General features: G+C 40.9%; 2 protein-coding genes across 2 annotated transcripts in view; one reads left to right on the forward strand and one right to left on the reverse strand.

The window, feature by feature from the left end:
* The window catches only part of MCEE (methylmalonyl-CoA epimerase), a 28,724-nt gene extending 28,578 nt beyond the window's left edge, over positions 1–146 (reverse strand). The window contains exon 1 of the mRNA XM_053223652.1: positions 7–146. Coding sequence (XP_053079627.1) covers positions 7–52 — 46 coding nt within the window. The 5' untranslated portion in view covers positions 53–146. The remainder of the gene's footprint in view (positions 1–6) is intronic.
* Positions 147–329: 183 nt separating this feature from the next.
* MPHOSPH10 (M-phase phosphoprotein 10) lies at positions 330–19,390 on the forward strand. The gene is made up of 11 exons (XM_015081949.3): positions 330–586; positions 2,223–2,895; positions 3,674–3,840; positions 4,317–4,488; positions 7,461–7,602; positions 8,464–8,531; positions 9,455–9,592; positions 11,882–11,992; positions 17,413–17,520; positions 18,507–18,737; positions 19,146–19,390. Exons 1-11 carry the CDS (start codon positions 498–500, stop codon positions 19,293–19,295), a joined length of 2,049 nt encoding a protein of 682 aa, XP_014937435.3. The 5' UTR covers positions 330–497; the 3' UTR covers positions 19,296–19,390.
* Positions 19,391–19,427: the final 37 nt, after the last annotated feature.

Consider the following 19,427-nt stretch of genomic DNA (forward strand, 5'->3'; position numbering starts at 1 on the left):
ATTCACCTACTGCGCCCGAAACAGCCGCCACCGCCTTCAGTAGGCTCGCCATCTTGAGAAGCGACCCACTCTTTCCCGAGGTGCGTCAGAGTGGGAGAGGAGCTCGGGCGAGGGGCAGGGCAACCCGACCGGGGGCGGGGCATACGATGATGGGGGGGGGGGGCGTGGTGAGCGTCGCTGTGTTCTTGTGGTGTAGCGGACGAGCTCCCCAGTGCGTCTAAAGAGGAAACTTAAACGGAGGGGGCGTCACCCCTATGAGCCCCTCAGGACTACGAAACAGAAAGTTTGGAGAAAGTTCAAAAGCGCTAGAACTGATCAGTGGCCCAGTGAAAGTTCTTGCACTGCCATTGACTCTGGTAGGGGGTGGGTCCGGAACTTCTGAGCGACGGAACCTTCGCCTCCAGGGTCTAGGCTGCGCGAGGCGCGTCTTTGTGGCGCGGTTTCCGGGCAGCGCTTTTCCTTTACATGCGGCGCTGTGTGGAGAGTTGCAGATAGCAATGGCCCCGCGGGTCTGGCGTCGACGAGCCCTGGAGCGGTGTCTGAAGGAGGTTGGTAAAGCCACCGGCCAGCCAGAGTGCTTCCTCACGTAAGTGAGCAGAGCCGGACTCTGGGTGAAGCCCGGGTCTCAGCGTGGGTGCGGACTCATGGCCCCCAGCGAATTCTGGAGTAGGGGGAAGATAAAGGGAAGCGTACACCTCTTTTTCCCAAATTTCATTTACTTGACGCACCCTTAGCCTATCAAAAATTTTAAAGTTGTTGAAAGCTGTACAGTGCAGATTTCCGAGTCGTGTGCTAACCAAACTAAGCTCAGTTATTAATGCCCAGAGGCTTCCATTGAGTCTTAACGCACCCCCCCCCCCCCGACTCTTTACACACAGGCGCGTGCACCCTAGATTGGTTGTTCTTTTCTCCAATATGCTCTCAATCCACCCAGTGCTTACTTATCCATATCCTTCATTGGAAGTATTAAGTTTGTCGCTTGGCTGTCCACCTCCACGATGAGCTTCTTGAGAATTAGGACTGTCTTTCATATCTCTTGCCAGCATAAGCTCTTTGTATTGTGTTGAAGGACTTAAAATGCGTTGTATGAAAGTATGGCTCTCAGATTTGTATTTCAAACCCGACCTTTCCCTTCAGCTTCAGGCTCACAGCAACTACAGCCACATATTCTTTCAGCATCTCAAATTTAATATGTGCAAAATGAGCTGTTGTTTCTATTTAATTTCCTGTACAGTGCCCTCCGTGATACTTTTTCCCCATGCTCCACCCCTGCCTCCCCTATCTCAGCAAATGGCAGCTCTATTTTTTCTGTTGTTCAGACATATAACTAAGCTACTTCTTTGATATCTTCCTTTTTTCTCATTTCTACATATAATTCATCAGCCAATTCTGTCGGTGCTGTCTCCAGACTGTATTCTGAATTCGACTGCTTCTCACAGAATCTGTTCCCCTAACCCCTGCACAGTTCTTCATCAACCTAATCACTGTACTTTTGTAACGTTTCCTCTACTGGCCATCTTTCCAGAGTGTAAATTCTATTATTTTGCTCCTCTGCTTAAAATCTTCTGATGGCTTCTCTTTATACTTAGAATGGCAAACTCTTACCTCTGAGCCCTGAACGATTCACCTCCGATTCACCTCCCATCTACCTCCCTAACCTTCTGCCTCCTTCATCACACTCCAGCTATGCTGGCATTTTTGTTCCTCAGACTCACCATGCTCATTTCCATCTTAGGAAATTTATTCTCACTTTTTCCTCTGCTTAGAAGATAATGTTTCCAGAGCTTTGAAAGACTATCTCCTTATGTACAGGTGTCATCTCAGACGTCACATCTTCAGAGAGGTAGTCTCTGACACTCTTGCCAAAGCAAGTTTTGACCATTGGCTGACTGAATGATGGAGTGGCATATAACATAGCAGAGTTGAGCTTTTTAAGACTAAGATTCACTATATATCTTGAGACAAAGAGGTGTGTAGTAGTTTCCCTGTCTAAAATCCATACAGCAGATTCACACTTAGCTGACTCTTTTTTATATATTAATGTGGTTCATCTGCAAGATAATACACTCTTGGGAACCAGGATCTATACTTAAAATTGATATTTCATTCAAGTTTGGTTTTGCACAAGAGTTGGGCTTTTTTTTGTCTAATTCACAGTGCTGTGAAATTATTATCTATAATTATAAATCTCTTTAAACTTCCTCCCCATGCCCCCTTAATAGGATTCAAGATGAATTGGCATCAAAGTTCACTTCATTAACAAAAGTACTTTATGATTTTAACAAAACACTAGAGAATGGCAGAATCCATGGAAGTCCTTTAAAAAAACTGGTGATAGAGAATTTTGATGATGAGCAGATTTGGCAACAACTAGAATTGCAAAATGAACCAATTTTACAATACTTCCAGGATACAGTTAGTAAAACCATTAAAGACGAAGACATCAGTCTTTTTCCAGAGAATGAAGAGCAGGAGTGTGAAGAGGATGGCTCAGAGGTGGAGGCTGATGGCCAGGAGGCCCTCGAACAAGATTTGGAGGAGGAGGAAGTGGCCGACCTGAGTGGTGATGATCCACCAGGGGATGAGAAAACAAAAAACTCAAGCACAATTGATCTGAGGAAAAGTCCAGTTTTCAGTGATGAAGATTCTGATCTTGATTTTGATATCAGCAAATTGGAGGAGCAAAGCAAGGTGCAAGACAAAGTGCCTAGGAAACCAAGAGAGAAGTCCATAGTAGATGATAAATTTTTCAAACTATCTGAAATGGAGACCTTTTTAGAAAACATGGAAAAAGAAGAGGAACAAAAAGGTGATGAGGAGGAAGATATTGATTTTTTTGAAGACGTCAATTCTGATGAAGATGAAGGAGAACGGCTTGGAAGTCAAAAACCTAAGGTAAAGTCTTGGGAGAGGAGAGAAAGAGGACTTTCTACCTCATATGAGATTTTGTTCTGTTTCTTGAGAAGAGGTTTCAAATACCTCAAAACTCATCAGGGCACAAGTGAAGTATTTAGATCTGTTGAAAACTGGACTGGAAAAATTAAACCAAAGCTTATCACAAAATATTTCTTTTGTAGCTTAACAACCATAACCACACATGTTAGAGGAATTCAGAATTTCCCTTAAAAATATTTTCACCAAACACTAAAAATGATAGTAAGTGAAAGGAAGGCATCTGTTTACTTTAAGCTGAGATATCTTGGAAATAATTATAGTTAGAAGATTTAGAGATAGGAATATAATGAATCAATACTTCCTTCCAGTTTGTTACGGTCTAGTAGTTCTTACAGTTTTATAGTAGTGTTGTAGTTGCCAGTTTTCCTTATAAAATATGCATACACAGGGGCCCTTGGGTAGCTCAGTCGGTTAAGCGTCCAACTTCGGCTCAGGTCACAATCTCACGGTTTGTGAGTTTGAGCCCTCCATCAGGCTCTGTGCTGACAGCTCAGAGCCTGGAGCCTGCTTTGGATTCTGTGTCTCCCCCCACCCCCCTTCTCTCTCTCTCTCTCTCTCTCCCTCTCTCTCCCTCTCTCTCTCTCCCCCTCCCTCCCTCTCCCCCCACTCTCGAAAATAAACGTTAAAAAAAAAGTCTTTAAAAAAAATATGCATACACATATATGCATGATTTAATGTGTTTTTCTCCTTAGAAGTTTGAAAAGTCTTTTCATTTTAGTCAGGTAAAAGTTCCAGAAACCTGAAATACAAAGACTTCTTTGATCCAGTTGAAAGTGATGAAGATCTAGCAAGTGTTCATGATGATGAACTGGATCCAAAGGAAGAAGACAAAGAAATTGCTGAAGAAGAAGAAGAAGAAGAAGAAGAAGAAAGCATTTCTGAAACGTGAGTAGTTTGAGTCCCTTACATTGTAAGCTAGAACTGTCCAATTATATGTGTGTACTCATAGTTGTCAAATATGTTTATCCTAAAAAGCTATATTCTCTAACGTCAGATAGTCTCAGGGTAGCCAGAAGAAAGTCTCTGAGTTTAAAGAGTCATTAGAGATCATCTAATGAAGATAAATGTCACCAGCAATCAGATCTTCATTTATTTGCTTTTTGTGCCAATAAAAATACCTTATTGTTATTTTTGTGAGATAAGTTTGTACTATAGATTGAGGAATATTTTCTATATATTGTACACTTTTCTATTTCACTGAAATAATACCTTCTGGTCCTTAATAACTGAATGACTTTGGAATTCTGAATATTTATTTGCATTAGGTATACAAAAGAATTTAAATCACTAGAAAATAAGTTTTGTTTTCCTAATGAAAAGTGGTGTATTATTGTTTTTCATAAGTGTTTTGGTATTTATAGGGATGAAGATGATGACTTTGAAGAAAGTGAAGACAGTAAACAACATAAAGAAACCTCAAGAAGAGTGACCTTTGCTTTGCCAGATGATGAGGAAAATGAGGATACAAATATCTTAAATGTACAGAAGGATTCTGATGAAGTTAAATCCTCTTTTGAGAAAAGACAGGAAAAGGTAATGATTAAGAATTGAAGGAATTTTGTATATACTTACCAGGACTATGGGACTCCCCGATAACTAATGTACACTGTTTTTCTTGTCTGAATGCTTAATTATCTTTTAAAAACAAAACAAAAATCTTGCTGCTATTCCCTACAGCACACCATATCCAGATGCCCTCGTGGAAGGTAGCTAATTTGTAAAAATCAGTGCTGCATTTCCCACCCTTTGACTTTCAGTTTGTGTTAAAAGCTGTTTTTTTTTCCCTTTGTCCCTGGTTTCTTTATACCTAGTGGCATGTTTTTCCTAATTAGCTGTCTTGTGAACCTCTCTTTGTAGCTCTTTCAGCTGCTCTTAAGGATACTGCTTCTTTCAGATGCTCTGTGGATGGCTCCACATACCTGAATTTTAATTAATGCCATCTCAAATACATTTTCTAAAGTTGATAAAAATTATCTCCTTGTGACATGATTTCAGGCAAATGAAGTGTCATTTGCAAATAATAGATAACAGCCTGGCTCCAGTTATTTGTGTCATTTAACCACCTTAAAATTATATCACTCAATTAGAAATGAGAATAGGCAAATAAATATACCAAGGATATCAAAAGAATTATTAACAAAAGAGAATCTGAGTTAAATCTATGATTGTCAGATTGTCCCTAAAGCGATAGATTTAAAGGAGGGGGTGGGGGGCCGGTACCTCGTGGCTCAGTTGGTTGAGCGTCTGACTTTAGCTCAGATCGTGATCATGATCTCGCTGTTCATGGGTTCACACCCCACGTTGGGCTTGCTGCTGTCAGCTTGTCAGCGTAGAGCCTGCTTTGGATCCTCTGTCCCCCTCTCTCTGCCCCTCCCCCACTTACACTCTCCCAAAAATAAATAAATATTTAAAAAAAAAAAAAGGAGGTGGGGAAGCACTAGGAAACAAAATAAGAAATTTCATTGAGTTAGTGTCTTTCCCTCCCTATATCCTCCCTAAGATAAAGACAAGCAGGTTTAGTTTTATTGGGTAATTATATCAAACTTTCAAGAAGTAGAAGTAATGTTGTTTAATCAGTTTCCACGTACAAAAAGTAAAGCTTCCAGACTTTTTTTTCTTGTGAAGCTATTAATAACGTGATACCCAAACCTGACATTAAAACACATACACACAGTTTCATTTATGAATAGTGATGTGAATATTCCAAATAGCATAATGAAAGACTGACAACACCACAGCCAAATGGGCCTCATTCTTGATTTAGGAATAAGAAATCTATTAATGTAATTCTTGGTTGTAACAGGATAAGGAGAAAACTGTATGGTTCTCTCCATATATGTCAAAAAGACATTTGATGTGGGCACCTGGCTGGCTCAGTTAAGCATCTGACTTGATTTCAGCTCAGGTCATGATCTCCAGGTTCGTGGGATTGAGCCCCATGTCCAGTTCTACACTGTCATTGGTCATTGTGGAGCCTGCTTGGGAGTCTCTCCCTCCCCCTCCCCCACATACATGTGCTCTTTCTCTGTCTCTCAAAAATACATAAACTTAAAAAAAGACATTTGATGAAATTTAGTATCCATCCTTAATTTTTTTTCACCTGCAGTGAAATACAAATGCATTTAACCAAAAGGTGCCATCATGCTCAGTGGTAAAATTCTAGAAGTAGCCCTTTAAAATGAAGAGTAAGACAAAATGTCCACTATTACCTTTACCACTGTTATTTAACATCCTTGTGGAAGTGTTAGTGCAACTACAGTAGAAAGAGATACAAGGTAAGAAAAACTGAAATGAGCATTAATATTTGCAAAGGATACTAGAAAAACCTAAGTAGATGAACTGAAAGCTATTAGAAAAACAAGGGAATTCAGTAAGGTAGCTTTCAGGCTGGCATTTTCTACACTGTAAGTCATTATAGGGCTGCCTGGGTGGCTTAGTTGGTTGAGCATTTGGCTCAGGTAATGATCTCATGGTTTGTGAGATCGTTCCCTGTGTTGGGCTCTGCCCTGACAGCATGGAGCCTGCTTGGGATTCTCTCCCTCCCTCTCTCTGCCCCTCCCCCATTCGTGCTTGCACATGCTCTTCTTTCTCAAATAAACTTAAAAAAAAAAAAAATAGGGGCGCCTGGGTGGCTCAGTCAGTTGAGTGTCTGACTTCAGCTCAGGTCATGATCTCATGGTCCGTGAGTTCAAGCCCCTCATTGGTCTCTGTTCTGGCGGCTTAGAGCCTGGAGCCTGCTTCAGATTCTGTCTCTCTACCCTTCCCCTACTGTCTCTCTGTCTCTCTCTCTCAAATATAAAAAATAAAACATAAAAAAATTTTTTTGAGAAATGAAAATTAAAAAATAAAAAGTTATAGATGTCTTCTAAAAGTTAGAAATAATTTGGATTGGGGGTGTGAAGTCTAATGTCCAAATAAAAATTAATTTTGGAATGCTCTAATAGTTAAAATTGATAGTGGCTTGGGAATGAATAGATCATTTGACTAGAACAGAGCCCAGAAATCTGTCCAGAATCTTCTGGGGGAATTTAGTATGTTATAAACATGGCATTTCAAATCAATGAGGGAAAGAAGTCATCTGCAGTGCCTCACCCCACCTCAGGTGTTAAGAATAGGAAGTTACTGTTGGCTTAATAATAAAATGGTGGCAAGAAAAAACAAAAATGTATTGAGAAATAATACATTTCTTGCTTTTGTGCTTTTTTTTTTTAATAACGTTTATTTATTTTTGAGACAGGGAGAGACAGAGCATGAATGGGGGAGGGTCAGAGAGAGAGGGAGACACAGAATCCGAAACAGGCTCTAGGCTCTAAGCTGTCAGCACAGAGCCTGACGCGGGGCTCGAACTCATGGACCATGAGATCATGACCTGAGCCGAAGTCGGGTGCTTAACCGACTGAGCCACCCAGGCGCCCCGCTTTTGTGCTTTTAAAGTAGTTGCTTTTATTCAGCTATAAGCTTGATTTATTTCCTAAATGTGTAATAACTTTTTGTTTCTTTCTTAGATGAATGAAAAAATTGCATCTTTAGAAAAAGAGCTGTTGGAAAAGAAACCTTGGCAGCTTCAAGGGGAAGTGACAGCTCAAAAGCGACCAGAGAACAGCCTTCTAGAAGAGACTCTGCACTTTGACCATGCAGTCCGCATGGGTACGTGAGCCCATGGGGCTCCTGCAGATGTTCGTTTGCATGTGTTTTCTATGACTTTATTTCATAGGAAGATTTGAAATGATATTTCTTTTCCCCCAACTTTTTATTTTAAAAAGTTGCAAACATACAGAAAAGTTGACAAAATAGTACAACAAACACATATATGCTATTCAGCTGGATTCACCAATTGTTAACATTTTGCCATATTTGTTTTCCTTCCCCTATGTATATATGTGATTATCTGTGTGTACTTTTTTCCCCTGAATCATCTAAAAGTAATTTACCAATATTATGACACTTCATGCCTAAGTACGTTTACATGTATCTTCTAAGAAATAGGACATTCTCTTATACAGTCACAGTACTATTAATTTACCCAGGAATTACTGTTATGCTAATTCATGCCTAAATCCATAATCATTTCTGCTAGTGACCTGTATACAATGCCTGGTATCATTTTCTACTGACGAAATTGTGAACTCTAGCCAGGAACCCTGGTCATCTCATCAAACTCTTTCTTGTACCTGTGAAATCAAAATGAATTTCCATTTTATTCAGTTCTAGAGAGATTGGAAAAGAGGGTGAGTACCCAGGTGCATGGACTAAAAGTGTTAGCACTGATTACTGGATATACTCTACTTTTGTGGTTCTCAAACTAGAGGGAGCATGAGAGGGCTAGTTAAACACAGATAGGTGGCCCTTTCCCCCCACCTTCTGATTCAGGTGGTGTGGAGTAGAGCCTAAGAATTCACATTTCTAACAAGCTCCCAGGTGTTGATGCTGCTGGTTCAAGGACTACCCTTTGAGAACCTCTGGTCTAGTGTATACCTACCTCGTGAGTACATGTTCTGTTTCCTTTAGCTCCTGTGATTACAGAGGAAACCACCCTTCAACTGGAAGATATCATTAAGCAGAGGATAAGAGATCAGGTCAGTAAGAATGAAATTTAACTGAACTTAAAATTCACTGGAATTTTTAGAAATAATATATGAGTATTTTGGGAGCAGGACCAACACTCTTCATTGTTTTCGTAGAAATTTTGTTTATATCAGTTCTTCATTTAAAGCTTAGATCTACACTGAAGGCTACTACTGCTTAAGTCTGCACTATCTTTCTTTTGTTGTGTGAGGCACTGCCTTTCACTAGAGCTCTGGAAAGCCTTGTGCTTGAGGAGAAGGGGGAGCCAGAGCCACTGCCAGTCTTTCCTGTGCCTTGCTCATCTGCCTGGTGGCGCCTGGTGAAACTGGTAGAGGATGACAGGCGTGGTGACTGATTCTGATTTGATAGGGTCATACTTGGGACCTTTCATCTGGCACACAGTATCTGGGCACGGTGTGACAAAGGGTTTATTTTTTTCAAATGTTAAAAACCTAGCAAAGTTTTTGTTTAAGAATTGATTTTATTTTGTAAACTTAGAATAAAATTGGGCATATGACATGTACAATAAGAGATGGTTTTAAAATGTGTATAGTGTTTGCTCAAAATACGAAGAGTTTGAAGGGTGGGTACTGTATGCAGAGTATCCTTAAATTTGAAATGAAATGAGAAACTCAAGTATTGACTTGTAAACAAACCTTGATGGGGAAATGTGGAATTAAAGGTGGTAACGAGGAGAAAGGTGCATTTAAAACAAGAACTAAAAAGAATACTTAAGTAATGCCCTCTTTATTTTTCATAATACCTATGTTTGGTGACTTGAATAGTCATTTTACAGGTTGAAATTAATTACTTTTTGCTACAATTTGCTTACCCTGGAATGATAATAAATATTCCAGAGGAAGAGTCTTAAGTGAGCTGAGAAAGAAATGATAGATTTTGTTCATTTATGGTCCTTGTGCCTTTCATATTTCAGGCTTGGGATGATGTAGTACGTAAAGAAAAACCTAAGGAGGATGCATATGAATATAAAAAACGTTTAACGTTAGACCATGAGAAGAGCAAATTGAGTCTTGCTGAAATTTATGAACAGGAATACATCAAACTCAACCAGGTGAGGACTCCCCGAAGGCAAAGGCATTGTTATTAAAGTAAGAGAAGCAGACAGCTGGCTCTTCTGGTTTTACTGTGATGGCCGAAAGTCAGGAAACAAATCTTATGCTCTTGGTTCACCTCATTGAAGTGTGAGACAGTGTGTTAGAAATAGAGAGGTTACGATATTGCCCCTGAATGTGAGGGGGTAGGGGAACTTGTTTTGCAGTTAGTCATTGTTCACCCAATTGTTCCAAAGGTAATTATTAACTTTCTAGAAATTATTATAGTAGTCCCACAATTTTAAAATCACTTCTCTTTCATTCTTTAGAAGTTACCAGTATAACATTATCTGTGAATTCATTCACGTGTTTAGGTCTGGTGGGTTATGTGGTTTTGGTTTTGTTTTCACTTAGATTCTTAAAAAATCTATCTGGTTAAGTAGGACACAGTAATTTCAAGTAATATTATATTACCAGTTAGTGATTGGATTATTTTTCCACATTCGATTTATTCAGAATGTGGTCAGTATGTACTTGGGGGTAAAATGGCATTTTTTATTTGCAAAAGCCATTTGATTAATTAATGCCACTTTCACAGCAATAGCAAACCATGACCTTGATGCTGCTGTTAAGTTGAAGATCTAGAAAGATTTGAATTCAAATTCTTTCTGGCTGCTTTGCAACCCAAAGTGGTAGTTGAAGGAACATATTATTAAACATTGCCCGGCTACTTTGAGAGGATTCAGTAAATACAGAAAGTATTTTGTAACCATGAGAGTTAAAAATTAAATATGTAATGGGACAGCTGTACCAGCTCTGTAAATACCAGTTTTATTGAGGTCTCAGAAGTCAGTAGTCAATCATAAGTTTTTGAGTATGGATTTAATTTAGGCTAATTCTAGACCCATTCAATTAAGAGTTAGTCTGGGGATGATGATAAATATTTCCTGAAGTTTGGTATCTGTCCTAGAGGTAATAGGCAAGGTGATAATAAATAGCACATGAATGAACTTCTAGTTGTATATAGATGATTTCACAGCTAGCCCCACGTCAGGCTCTGTGCTGACCGCTCAGAGCCTGGAGCCTGCTTCAGATTCTGTGTCTCCCCCTCTCTCTGCCCCTCCCATGCTCGTGCTGTCTCTTTCTGGGTCTCAATAATGAATAAATGTTTAAAAAAAATTTTTTTTTAAAGATGATTTCACAGCCATTATTATCTGGGATAAGGCAAATGACACATGGAGGATAAAAAATGAGTTAAGTTAAACTAAAGCAGTGACAAATGCCTGGACGTGGCTGGAAAGTGGGCTCTGGTGACAGAATTAGAAACAGACCTGGATGCATCTCTGGTATCAAGGTGGTGCAGGCAAAGAGCCAGTGGCTTCCCTGTTCTGGTGTGTGTGGTTTTGTTTTGTTCTGTTATGCCTTGATAAAAAAATAAAGAGTCTTAGCCTTTTAGAGTGAGCATTATGGGCAGAAGGAAAAGGGGATTGTGAGCATTTGGGCTGTTTCTACCTTTTGGCTGTTGGGAATAGTGCTGCTCTGAACATATGGCTACATGTATTTGTTTGAGAACGTCTTTTTTTTTTTTAATTCCTTTTTTTTTTAATGTTTATTTATTTTTGAGAGAGAGAGAGTCAGAGTGCAAGCAGAGGAGGGGCAGAAAGAGAGAGGGAGACACAGAATCTAAAGCAGGCTCCAGGCTCCCAGCTGTCAGCACAGAGCCCGACATGGGGCTTGAACTCACAAACCATGAGATCATGACCTGAGCTGAAGTCAGACACTTAACGGACTGAGCCACCCAGGCGCCCCTGAGAACCTCTTTTTTAATTCTCTGGGGTATTTACTTAAGTGGGGAGTTGCTAGGTCATACGGTAATTCTCTGTTTAACTTGAGGAACTGCCTGATTCATTTCCATTGTGATGGCACCATTTTACATTGTCACCAGCCACACACAAGGGTTCCAGTTCCTTGACATCCTCACCACCACTTGTTATCCGCTCCTCCCTTTTCCTAATGATAGCCATCCTAATGGGAATGGCTTAGTTCTTGGCAAATAAATACCAAGGGAATTAAATTGTAAGTTCTGAATCTTAGAGGTAGTGATTACTGCAGCTCCTGAAGTGCAGAGCACATTCTTTTTTGGCTAGTGCTGGCACCGTCATGGTATTGAGAACTTGAATTCTGCCTTGTAATGTTTTTTTTGGAGCCTTGATGATGAGAAATGGGGAGCACCCTTATTGACCTTCAGGGTTTTGCCCTGGATGTGTATTAGCCTGCTTAATCTGATGTTGTTGAATTCATTTCCTAAGCAAAAAACAGCAGAAGAAGAAAATCCAGAGCACAAAGAAATTCAGAAGATGATGGATTCCCTCTTCTTAAAATTGGATGCCCTCTCGAACTTTCACTTCATCCCTAAACCGGTAAGTGTGTTAACATTTCAGTGTGCAGTCAGAACAGATGTGCCTTTAATTCCTCTTTGAGCTTTTGTGAGGCTAGCACGTTATTTGGTTTTGGATACAAACCTATAGGCATTCCCTGTAAATTACAGGCAGGGCCTGTCTTGAGGAAGGCTTACATCTAGTCCTGGACAGTTCTGGCTTCCTCTGCTGATCCAGCCTCATCACCAGATGGGCCTTTGCCAGACCTAAAATCTTAGCCACAGGATCTCTTCATTACTCACTCTTTCTTGTTGTTCAGTCTTGGGTTGTATTTTCATCCTGTGGTGTGTCTGGAGACCTGTGATGTCTGTACCTGCTGAATATTTTCTGAATACCTGCTATGTACCATATTAGGTTCTTTATGTATGTGAACCCATTTTCCCCAATTTTATTAAGATAAAATAGACATAGTGGTACCTGGGTGGCTCAGTCGGTTGAACGTCCAACTCTTGATCTCAGCCCAGGTCATAATTTCATGGTTCGTGAGCCCCCATGTCGGGCTCTGCAGTGACATCAAGAAGCCTGCTTGGGATTCTATCTCCCCCTCTCTCTGCCCCTACCCTGCTTGCACTGTCACTCTCAAAAAAAAAAAAAAAAAAAGATGAACTTAAAAGATAAAGTAACAGTGTATACATTTAAGATGTACAACAGTGGTTTGATATAGAGGTTCCCCCATCATCAGAAAGTAGAATGTTCCTATGAAACATTTCGTAAGCCTAAATGGATAAACCAAAGAAGCAATTACCATTAACTAAATGGAAAAGTTTTTGAGCTTTTCAGACCCCAAAAAAGAACCTCTCCTAGGCTTTTCTGTTACTTCAGAACCAGTCTTGTAACGGATGCACAAACACGTGGAGATGCACACAAATGCTCACAGACACAGTTTAAAGCTCTGGTGGCCTGATGCTGAGATGCCGAGTGTGGTTCCTGCAGAAGGAGCTGGGCAGGGGAGCTCACTGCAAAACAGATGCTGAACACTACTTTTGCTTTCACAAAAGTAAAAATTCTTTTCAGATTTCTTTCAGTTAGCAAAAACAGGTACTAATCTAGGTCTTTTGTAAAAGCAAAGTGGCCTAACATGAACTTTGGAAGGGCAAAGGATACCCGCATGTGTGTATTGTGAAATGATTGCCATGGTAAGTTTAGTTATCCATCACCCAGTGTAGTGGCAGTTTTATTTCTTACGATGAGAGCTTTTATAATGTACTTTCTTAGCAACTTTCAAATATACAATACTGTTAACTCTGTCTAGAACTTCTCTTATAACTGGAAGTTTGTACCTTTTGACTACCTACACCCATTTCCCCCACTACCTGGTGGCCACTAATCTGTTCTCTATCAGTTGGGGGATTTTTTTTAGAGAAATCTAAGTGAGATTGTTACCCAAAGTTAAATGGGAAAGGAAAGAAGAAGCCTCAGTTCTCTTGGCTGCCATGGTAAATAATTACAGTGAAACAAAAGTAAAGCATAGAAAAATTGTATTCAAGTATACTCCACAGGAGGAGCCTGCCAGTCAAGAGAGACACAGGGCCCAGAAACTTGTGAGTGTGGACTTTGATCTTTTTTTTCTTTTGGGTGGGCCCTAGGGTCACAACATTTGAATGACAGACCGGGATTATATAATAATTACCCAAATTCTCATGTCTTTTCCCAAGATGTATTTGAAATGCCTGCAAGGGTAGGAAGCCACAACATTATTTCTATTCTGGAGACAAAGGTCAAATAAGGACAAGGGGCTGCTTTGTGCACAAGTGCCACGTGCACAACACACTTAACTCTTCCTCTGCCAGGACGTTGTAACCACAGACCCACTGCTAGAGGGGTGGGTTGTGGTGGTCCTTGGGTGGTCTCCAGTAGAGCTCTCCATCTGGATGTCGAAGGTCCATCCTCCTGCTGCTCATTCATCTGTTGATGAACATTTCTGTTGTTTTCATGGCCTGCTATTGTAAATAATGCTGCAGTGAACACGGGGGTGCAGATACTTCTTGGAGCCAGACAGGGGCACCAGCTTGGCTCTACAAATGGTCAAGGCTGCTGGCTGGGATCTCTACTTGGACACTGCTGCAAGCAGGAACCTGGTCTGCCAAGATCCAAGCACTAATTGCTATAAGCCCTGCCCTTGTTCTGCATCCTAGTCTGATCCCCAGTGGTCAATCCCCACAGACTTTGGTGATCCCTATGACACCGACATGATTGGGCCTGTCTAGAAGTGTCCTACGATGCTGGGGAGTTACAGGTCTACTTAGGCTCTCTTCCCACTGGAGAAACCCTAGGTCCAGGTGGTCTCTCACAATGGGGTGCTGTGCCGGCTGGGGGGAGGGATATGGTCAGAGTGTAGCCTGTCCTACCTTTCTAATGCAATCCTTCTCAGTCTCTGTGGTCCAGGGGGTTGCTTCAGCCTCACCCTTGGGTTCTGGGATTTTCACAATGCTATCTCATCCATGGATAGTTGCTAGTTGGTCTTGTGAGGACAACTAAGGTTGGGATCAACTTGTGTTGTCATCTTGATGATGTCAGTGTCCCTGCACATTAACTCAATCCACAAAACATTAAGGTAGATGCTATTCTTTCTGTTTTGCAGATCAGGAAACCAAGGCTTAAGAGGTTGGGGTGGGGGGGGTGGGGCCTGGGGGCTCAGTCGGTTAAGCATCTGATTTCACTTCAGGTCATGATATTATGGTTAGTGGGTTCAAGCCCTGTATCCAGCTCTGTGCCAACAGCTCAGAGCCTGGAGCCAGCTTTGGATTCTGTGTCTCCCTCTCTCTGCTCCTCGCCCATTCTCTCTCTCTCTCTGTTTCAAAAGTAAACAAACATTAAAAAGAAAAAAAAGGTTGGAAGGGTTGGATCTAACTCTGGGTCAATGCTGTCCCCATTGCCTCATGCCCCCCTGTGCCAGGCCCAGACATCCAGCAACCTCTGTCTGTCTGATTCTCACCACACTTGACTCAGTGCCTCTTTACTCTTTGGAGCTGCCTCTCCCACTCACTACACTCTGTGAACCCATAAAATGTTCTATGCCTTCCTTTTAGTACTTGCCAACCTATTGCCCCTTTGTGTTGCCTAGAAATGAGATGTCATGAATCTCAGAGACTAGTCTAGAAGTCAGAAACCTGAGTCTGAATCTGCCCCTGACTAGCTTTGTGAATTAGACAAATTGCTTCACCTTTCCTCTGTATAGAAGAGGTAATCGCTAAAATCCTTCAGATTCTTTGATGGTTAGGAGATTTTTCCTGTGTGAGTATCTTGTCTTCTAAGACAGTCTGCTTTTATCACCTGGCTTTTTGTTTTGGGTTAATCAAGGTATAATTTGTATGACAGTTTGTGGTGGCAGCAGCCATTTTTAGATACCAAAGTGCCAAGTATAGCTGTGGAATAAATGAAGAGAGGAATTCTCATCCCCTCTTGGCCAGCAGGTCTTACTGTGAAAAAGTTACTAATATGAAGAACATGATCCCTTCCTGTGCCTTACAAGACCCTACGTGATCTGGCTCCCTCTCACCCCTCTAGTCTCCATAGCTTGCTATCCCCCAGCCACACTGGTCTTCCAGTGCCTTCAGTGAGCAGAGTGCCTCCTGCCTCACATCTTCCTGCTAGACTTTCCTCCGCCTGTTAGGCTGCGCTTCTTTCTTTCCATGGTTGGCTCCTTCCTGTCTCTGGGGTCTCAGGCTGAGTGCCATCTCCTTCCCGCATTCGTCACTGCTCTGCGCATTTCCCTCATAGCACCATCACCATCGTTGCTTGATGGCTAATTGTTCTCTACTCGTTTCCAAGCCAGCACAAATGTGTTTTGTTCACTGCTGTTTCCCTGCTGTGTTCATCACACTAACACAGAGCCTGATATGGGGAATTAGACATTCCGTGGAATCTTGGGAATTGAAGAAGGAGAGAATGTATTTGGGGCTACGTGCCCCAATATAGAAGCCTTTCTTTTTTCCTCTTCAGAAATGTAGAATTTTTGGTACAGGTTCCTTTTAATAAGAACTTTTTTTCATACTCAGTTTGGTATTTCACAATCTCCATAAACCCTATTGACCAGTCATCATTTTTTTTTCTTTTCTGGGCTGTCTCCGTTTTCTCTGTTTCTCTTTAAATTACAGAATGGAACACAACGTTAGTGAACAGTCAGTAGTCCAGTGGAAGAAATTTTTTCTTTAACACTCTGACATTGTGTGAAATGTCCTTTTTATTCTTTCTGAAATTTCCCGGGACACACATCTGTCCAGTTAACTGGGGTAGGGACAGGACTGTGGTAAGAAAAAGGAGTGTGCAAAGGGATCAGTGACACACTCTGCAGTAGAGCCCCCTTTCTCCTGAGTCTCAGTGTCATGTTCTCTCCAGGGCATCTGCTGTGCCCCACACTTCATCTCTTACTCTCTTCTAGCCAACAGAGTCCCTGTGCCCTGGTGCCCCTCAGAGATGTGCAAGAATTAGATATAAAGAGCATTAGTGTAAGCATTAGGTAAATAATCAGTAGTGTTCTGATCAGTATGAAACCTGTTGTAATTTCTGAATTTCCTGGGAAGTTCTTTCAAAAAAAAAAAAAAAGGCACCTGGGTTCCTCAGTTGGTTAAACTCAGGTCATGATCTCACGGTGTGTGGATCCAAGCCCTGCGTCGGGCTCTGTGCTGACAGCTCAGAGCCTGAAGCCTGCTTCGGATTCTGTGTCTCCCTCTCTCTGCCCCTCCCTTGCTAGTGTGCGCGTGTGCTCACTCTCTCTCGCTCTCTCTCTGAAAAATAAACATTAAAAAAAAAAGACTAGTGAACATTGCATTCATTTCTCCTTTTTATAATTAATAGGTTTGATTTATTTTGATACTGTTTTAGTTTTCCAAAGGAGTTCTGTATCATTTCATATTTCTGTTTATAAAGTTATGTTTTCAGTAGCTGGAAGATGACAAAATTTGTTTATCAGGTAGTCTGACTCATTCCTATAAGCATTTTTCCTTGCATCTTTTTGTATATATTTCTTATTGCTGGCCTTTTTTCCATAACTGAAGGTAATATTCACAAATATCAATAGATTTATTTAACACTAGATAGGAATGTTTGAAAATGTCCACATCTGTTACTGATGGGAATAATTTAGTAAAATTCGGTGAAAGAACTGGTGTTGAATATGGCAGAAATGTTCCGCAAAAGTGTAGAAATAAGGGTTCTTGGTGTAGTAATGAGAAAGAATAGTTCCTAAAATATGCAGATTATTAATTCCTCAGGTAGCCCATGTTGCCCACTGACACTGCCATCATTCCAGTTATCTTAAGATTTTTGCTGTCAACACATCTCATATTTTAAATAATCTCCATAGAGTATTTTGTATAGTATGCTTTAATAGGTTCACGATACAAATATTTTGTGTTAGGACCATTTCTGACTTCGTATTAAATGTGCTGTCTCTTTTCTAGCCTGTTCCAGAGATTAAGGTTGTGTCAAATCTGCCGGCCATAACCATGGAGGAGGTAGCCCCAGTGAGCGTTAGTGACGCAGCTCTCCTGGCCCCAGAGGAAGTCAAGGTAAAAAGCCAGTGTGGAAACATTAAGGTTTTTTTTATAAGTTGGTATATAGCTAGATCTCTACTCAATGTCATTTTCCTGGAGTTTTAAGTATAATCAAATAATAGTGTTCAGTTTTCTGTAATCAGATATTATGAGGTACAGATAGAATTATTAGAAAAGCTGTTTGTAAATATCCCATATCTATATCTTGTTATAATCCAATTTGAATGCTATCAGTGATACTAGGTTTAAAATAAATTGTTTATGTTGCTCATATACTAGTAGTCCTTTAATATCAGCATTTCCCCCATTATTTTGTCCATTTAATGCTTATCAATAATAGAATCAGTTTCTAGAAAAGAACATTTGAGTTATTAGAAGACGTGGGACATACCAAGTGTAGGCAGTCCCTGCCTCATGAACACTGAAGCTCATGCAGTAAAAAGAAATGATGGTTTCTAACAGGTCTCATCTTCCCAGCTGGCCTGGCACATGGCTCTTTGTCCCTCCTCACTTTGCTGCACCCACACCCATCCCTTTTAGCACCTTTGCCACCTCTACAGTTGACAGCCCTGGCAGGATAGGCTGGCAGCTGGGGAGAAAAGAGAGGAAATCCATCGTCAGTATATAGATACGTCCCTTCCATTTTGGGGAACCCCTCCTGCCGCCAGTGGCTGTCATCAGCAGCTTGGTGCTGAGGTTGTCCCTGGAGTCTTAAGTGCTGTAAGGGGGCTTGCTTCTGGGACTGTCAGCTTGCTAACCTAGCTCTCTAGGCTGCCTTTGTGATGTGCTGATGTAGCCGAACTGTCACTGTGAGAGTCTGCTTCATCAAAGAATAAGTTCCAGGCCTAAAGAACTGAGCTACCAAAGCTCTTTGGGGTGCAGATAGGTACTGCGTACTCACTCTTGACTGTAGATACACAGCCTATTGGCCACGTTCTGTGGACTTGCTTCCCTTCTAATTTCCTGAGTTAAGTTAGATCAACTGGTGATTATTTTAATAGGAAAAAAATAAAGCTGGAGATGTAAAAACAGCTGCTGAGAAAACAGCTACAGACAAGAAACGAGAACGGAGGAAAAAGAAGTATCAGAAGCGTATGAAACTAAAGGAGAAGGAAAAGCGGAGAAAACTGCTTGAAAAGAACAACCCAGATCAAGCCGGGAAATACACGAAGGCAGCAGCTTCAGAGAAATTAAAACAGCTGACCAAAGCAGGCAAAGCTTCGCTATTAAAGGTAAGGATGCAGGAAGGAAAACCGCAGAACGGGGCCTGTGTGGGGAAAGTGGTAGCAAGTGGTAGGTGACATCGATCCACGGAGGGTCAGACCCAGCTGACGCTACCCACCTGCCTAGTGAGAGGCCATGGGTGCCTGGCTGGAATAACAGCCCAAAGCACATGGCCCTCCCAGACGTGGGGCCTGGCAGGAGTTTTTCTTCCTACTCACTCCTCCTTTAAGTCACAAGAATATCACAGCAGCATAAAATGCATATAAAACCTCTGTGCAAGCTGATGTGAGTTTTCATAATTCCTTGTCCATTTATGGATATTTATATTTCCATATACATTGTTGTAATTGGCGCCTTTTTTTTTTAACTTACAAGCGCATTTTATAGTGTGAGTGTGTTACTGTCTTTAATTGCAGGATGAAGGTAAAGACAAAGCCTTGAAGTCATCTCAAGCATTCTTTTCTAAATTACAAGATCAAGTAAAAATGCAAATCAGTGATGCAAAGAAAACAGAAAAGAAAAAGAAGAAAAAGAAGGATATTTCTGTTCATAAATTAAAGCTGTAATATATTTTGAATATAATGTAAATATTAATGTGTAAGCTTATATTCTGTCATTGTTCTGTTTTATAATAAAATTTGAGAACTTTTCTTTTCATGAATGGCAGATATTTGAGAATTCTGCAGTTTGAAAAGACA

Source organism: Acinonyx jubatus, chromosome B3 (genome assembly GCF_027475565.1).
Source record: "Acinonyx jubatus isolate Ajub_Pintada_27869175 chromosome B3, VMU_Ajub_asm_v1.0, whole genome shotgun sequence".
Lineage (NCBI taxonomy): Eukaryota > Metazoa > Chordata > Mammalia > Carnivora > Felidae > Acinonyx > Acinonyx jubatus.

Coding starts and splice junctions, on each gene's coding strand:
- MPHOSPH10 (XM_015081949.3), top strand. CDS start 498: ATGGCCCCGCGGGTCTGGCGTCGACGAGCCCTGGAGCGGTGTCTGAAG. Junction 587..2,222: donor CAGCCAGAGTGCTTCCTCAC/GTAAGTGAGCAG, acceptor CCCCCTTAATAG/GATTCAAGATGAATTGGCAT. Junction 18,738..19,145: donor GCAAAGCTTCGCTATTAAAG/GTAAGGATGCAG, acceptor CTTTAATTGCAG/GATGAAGGTAAAGACAAAGC.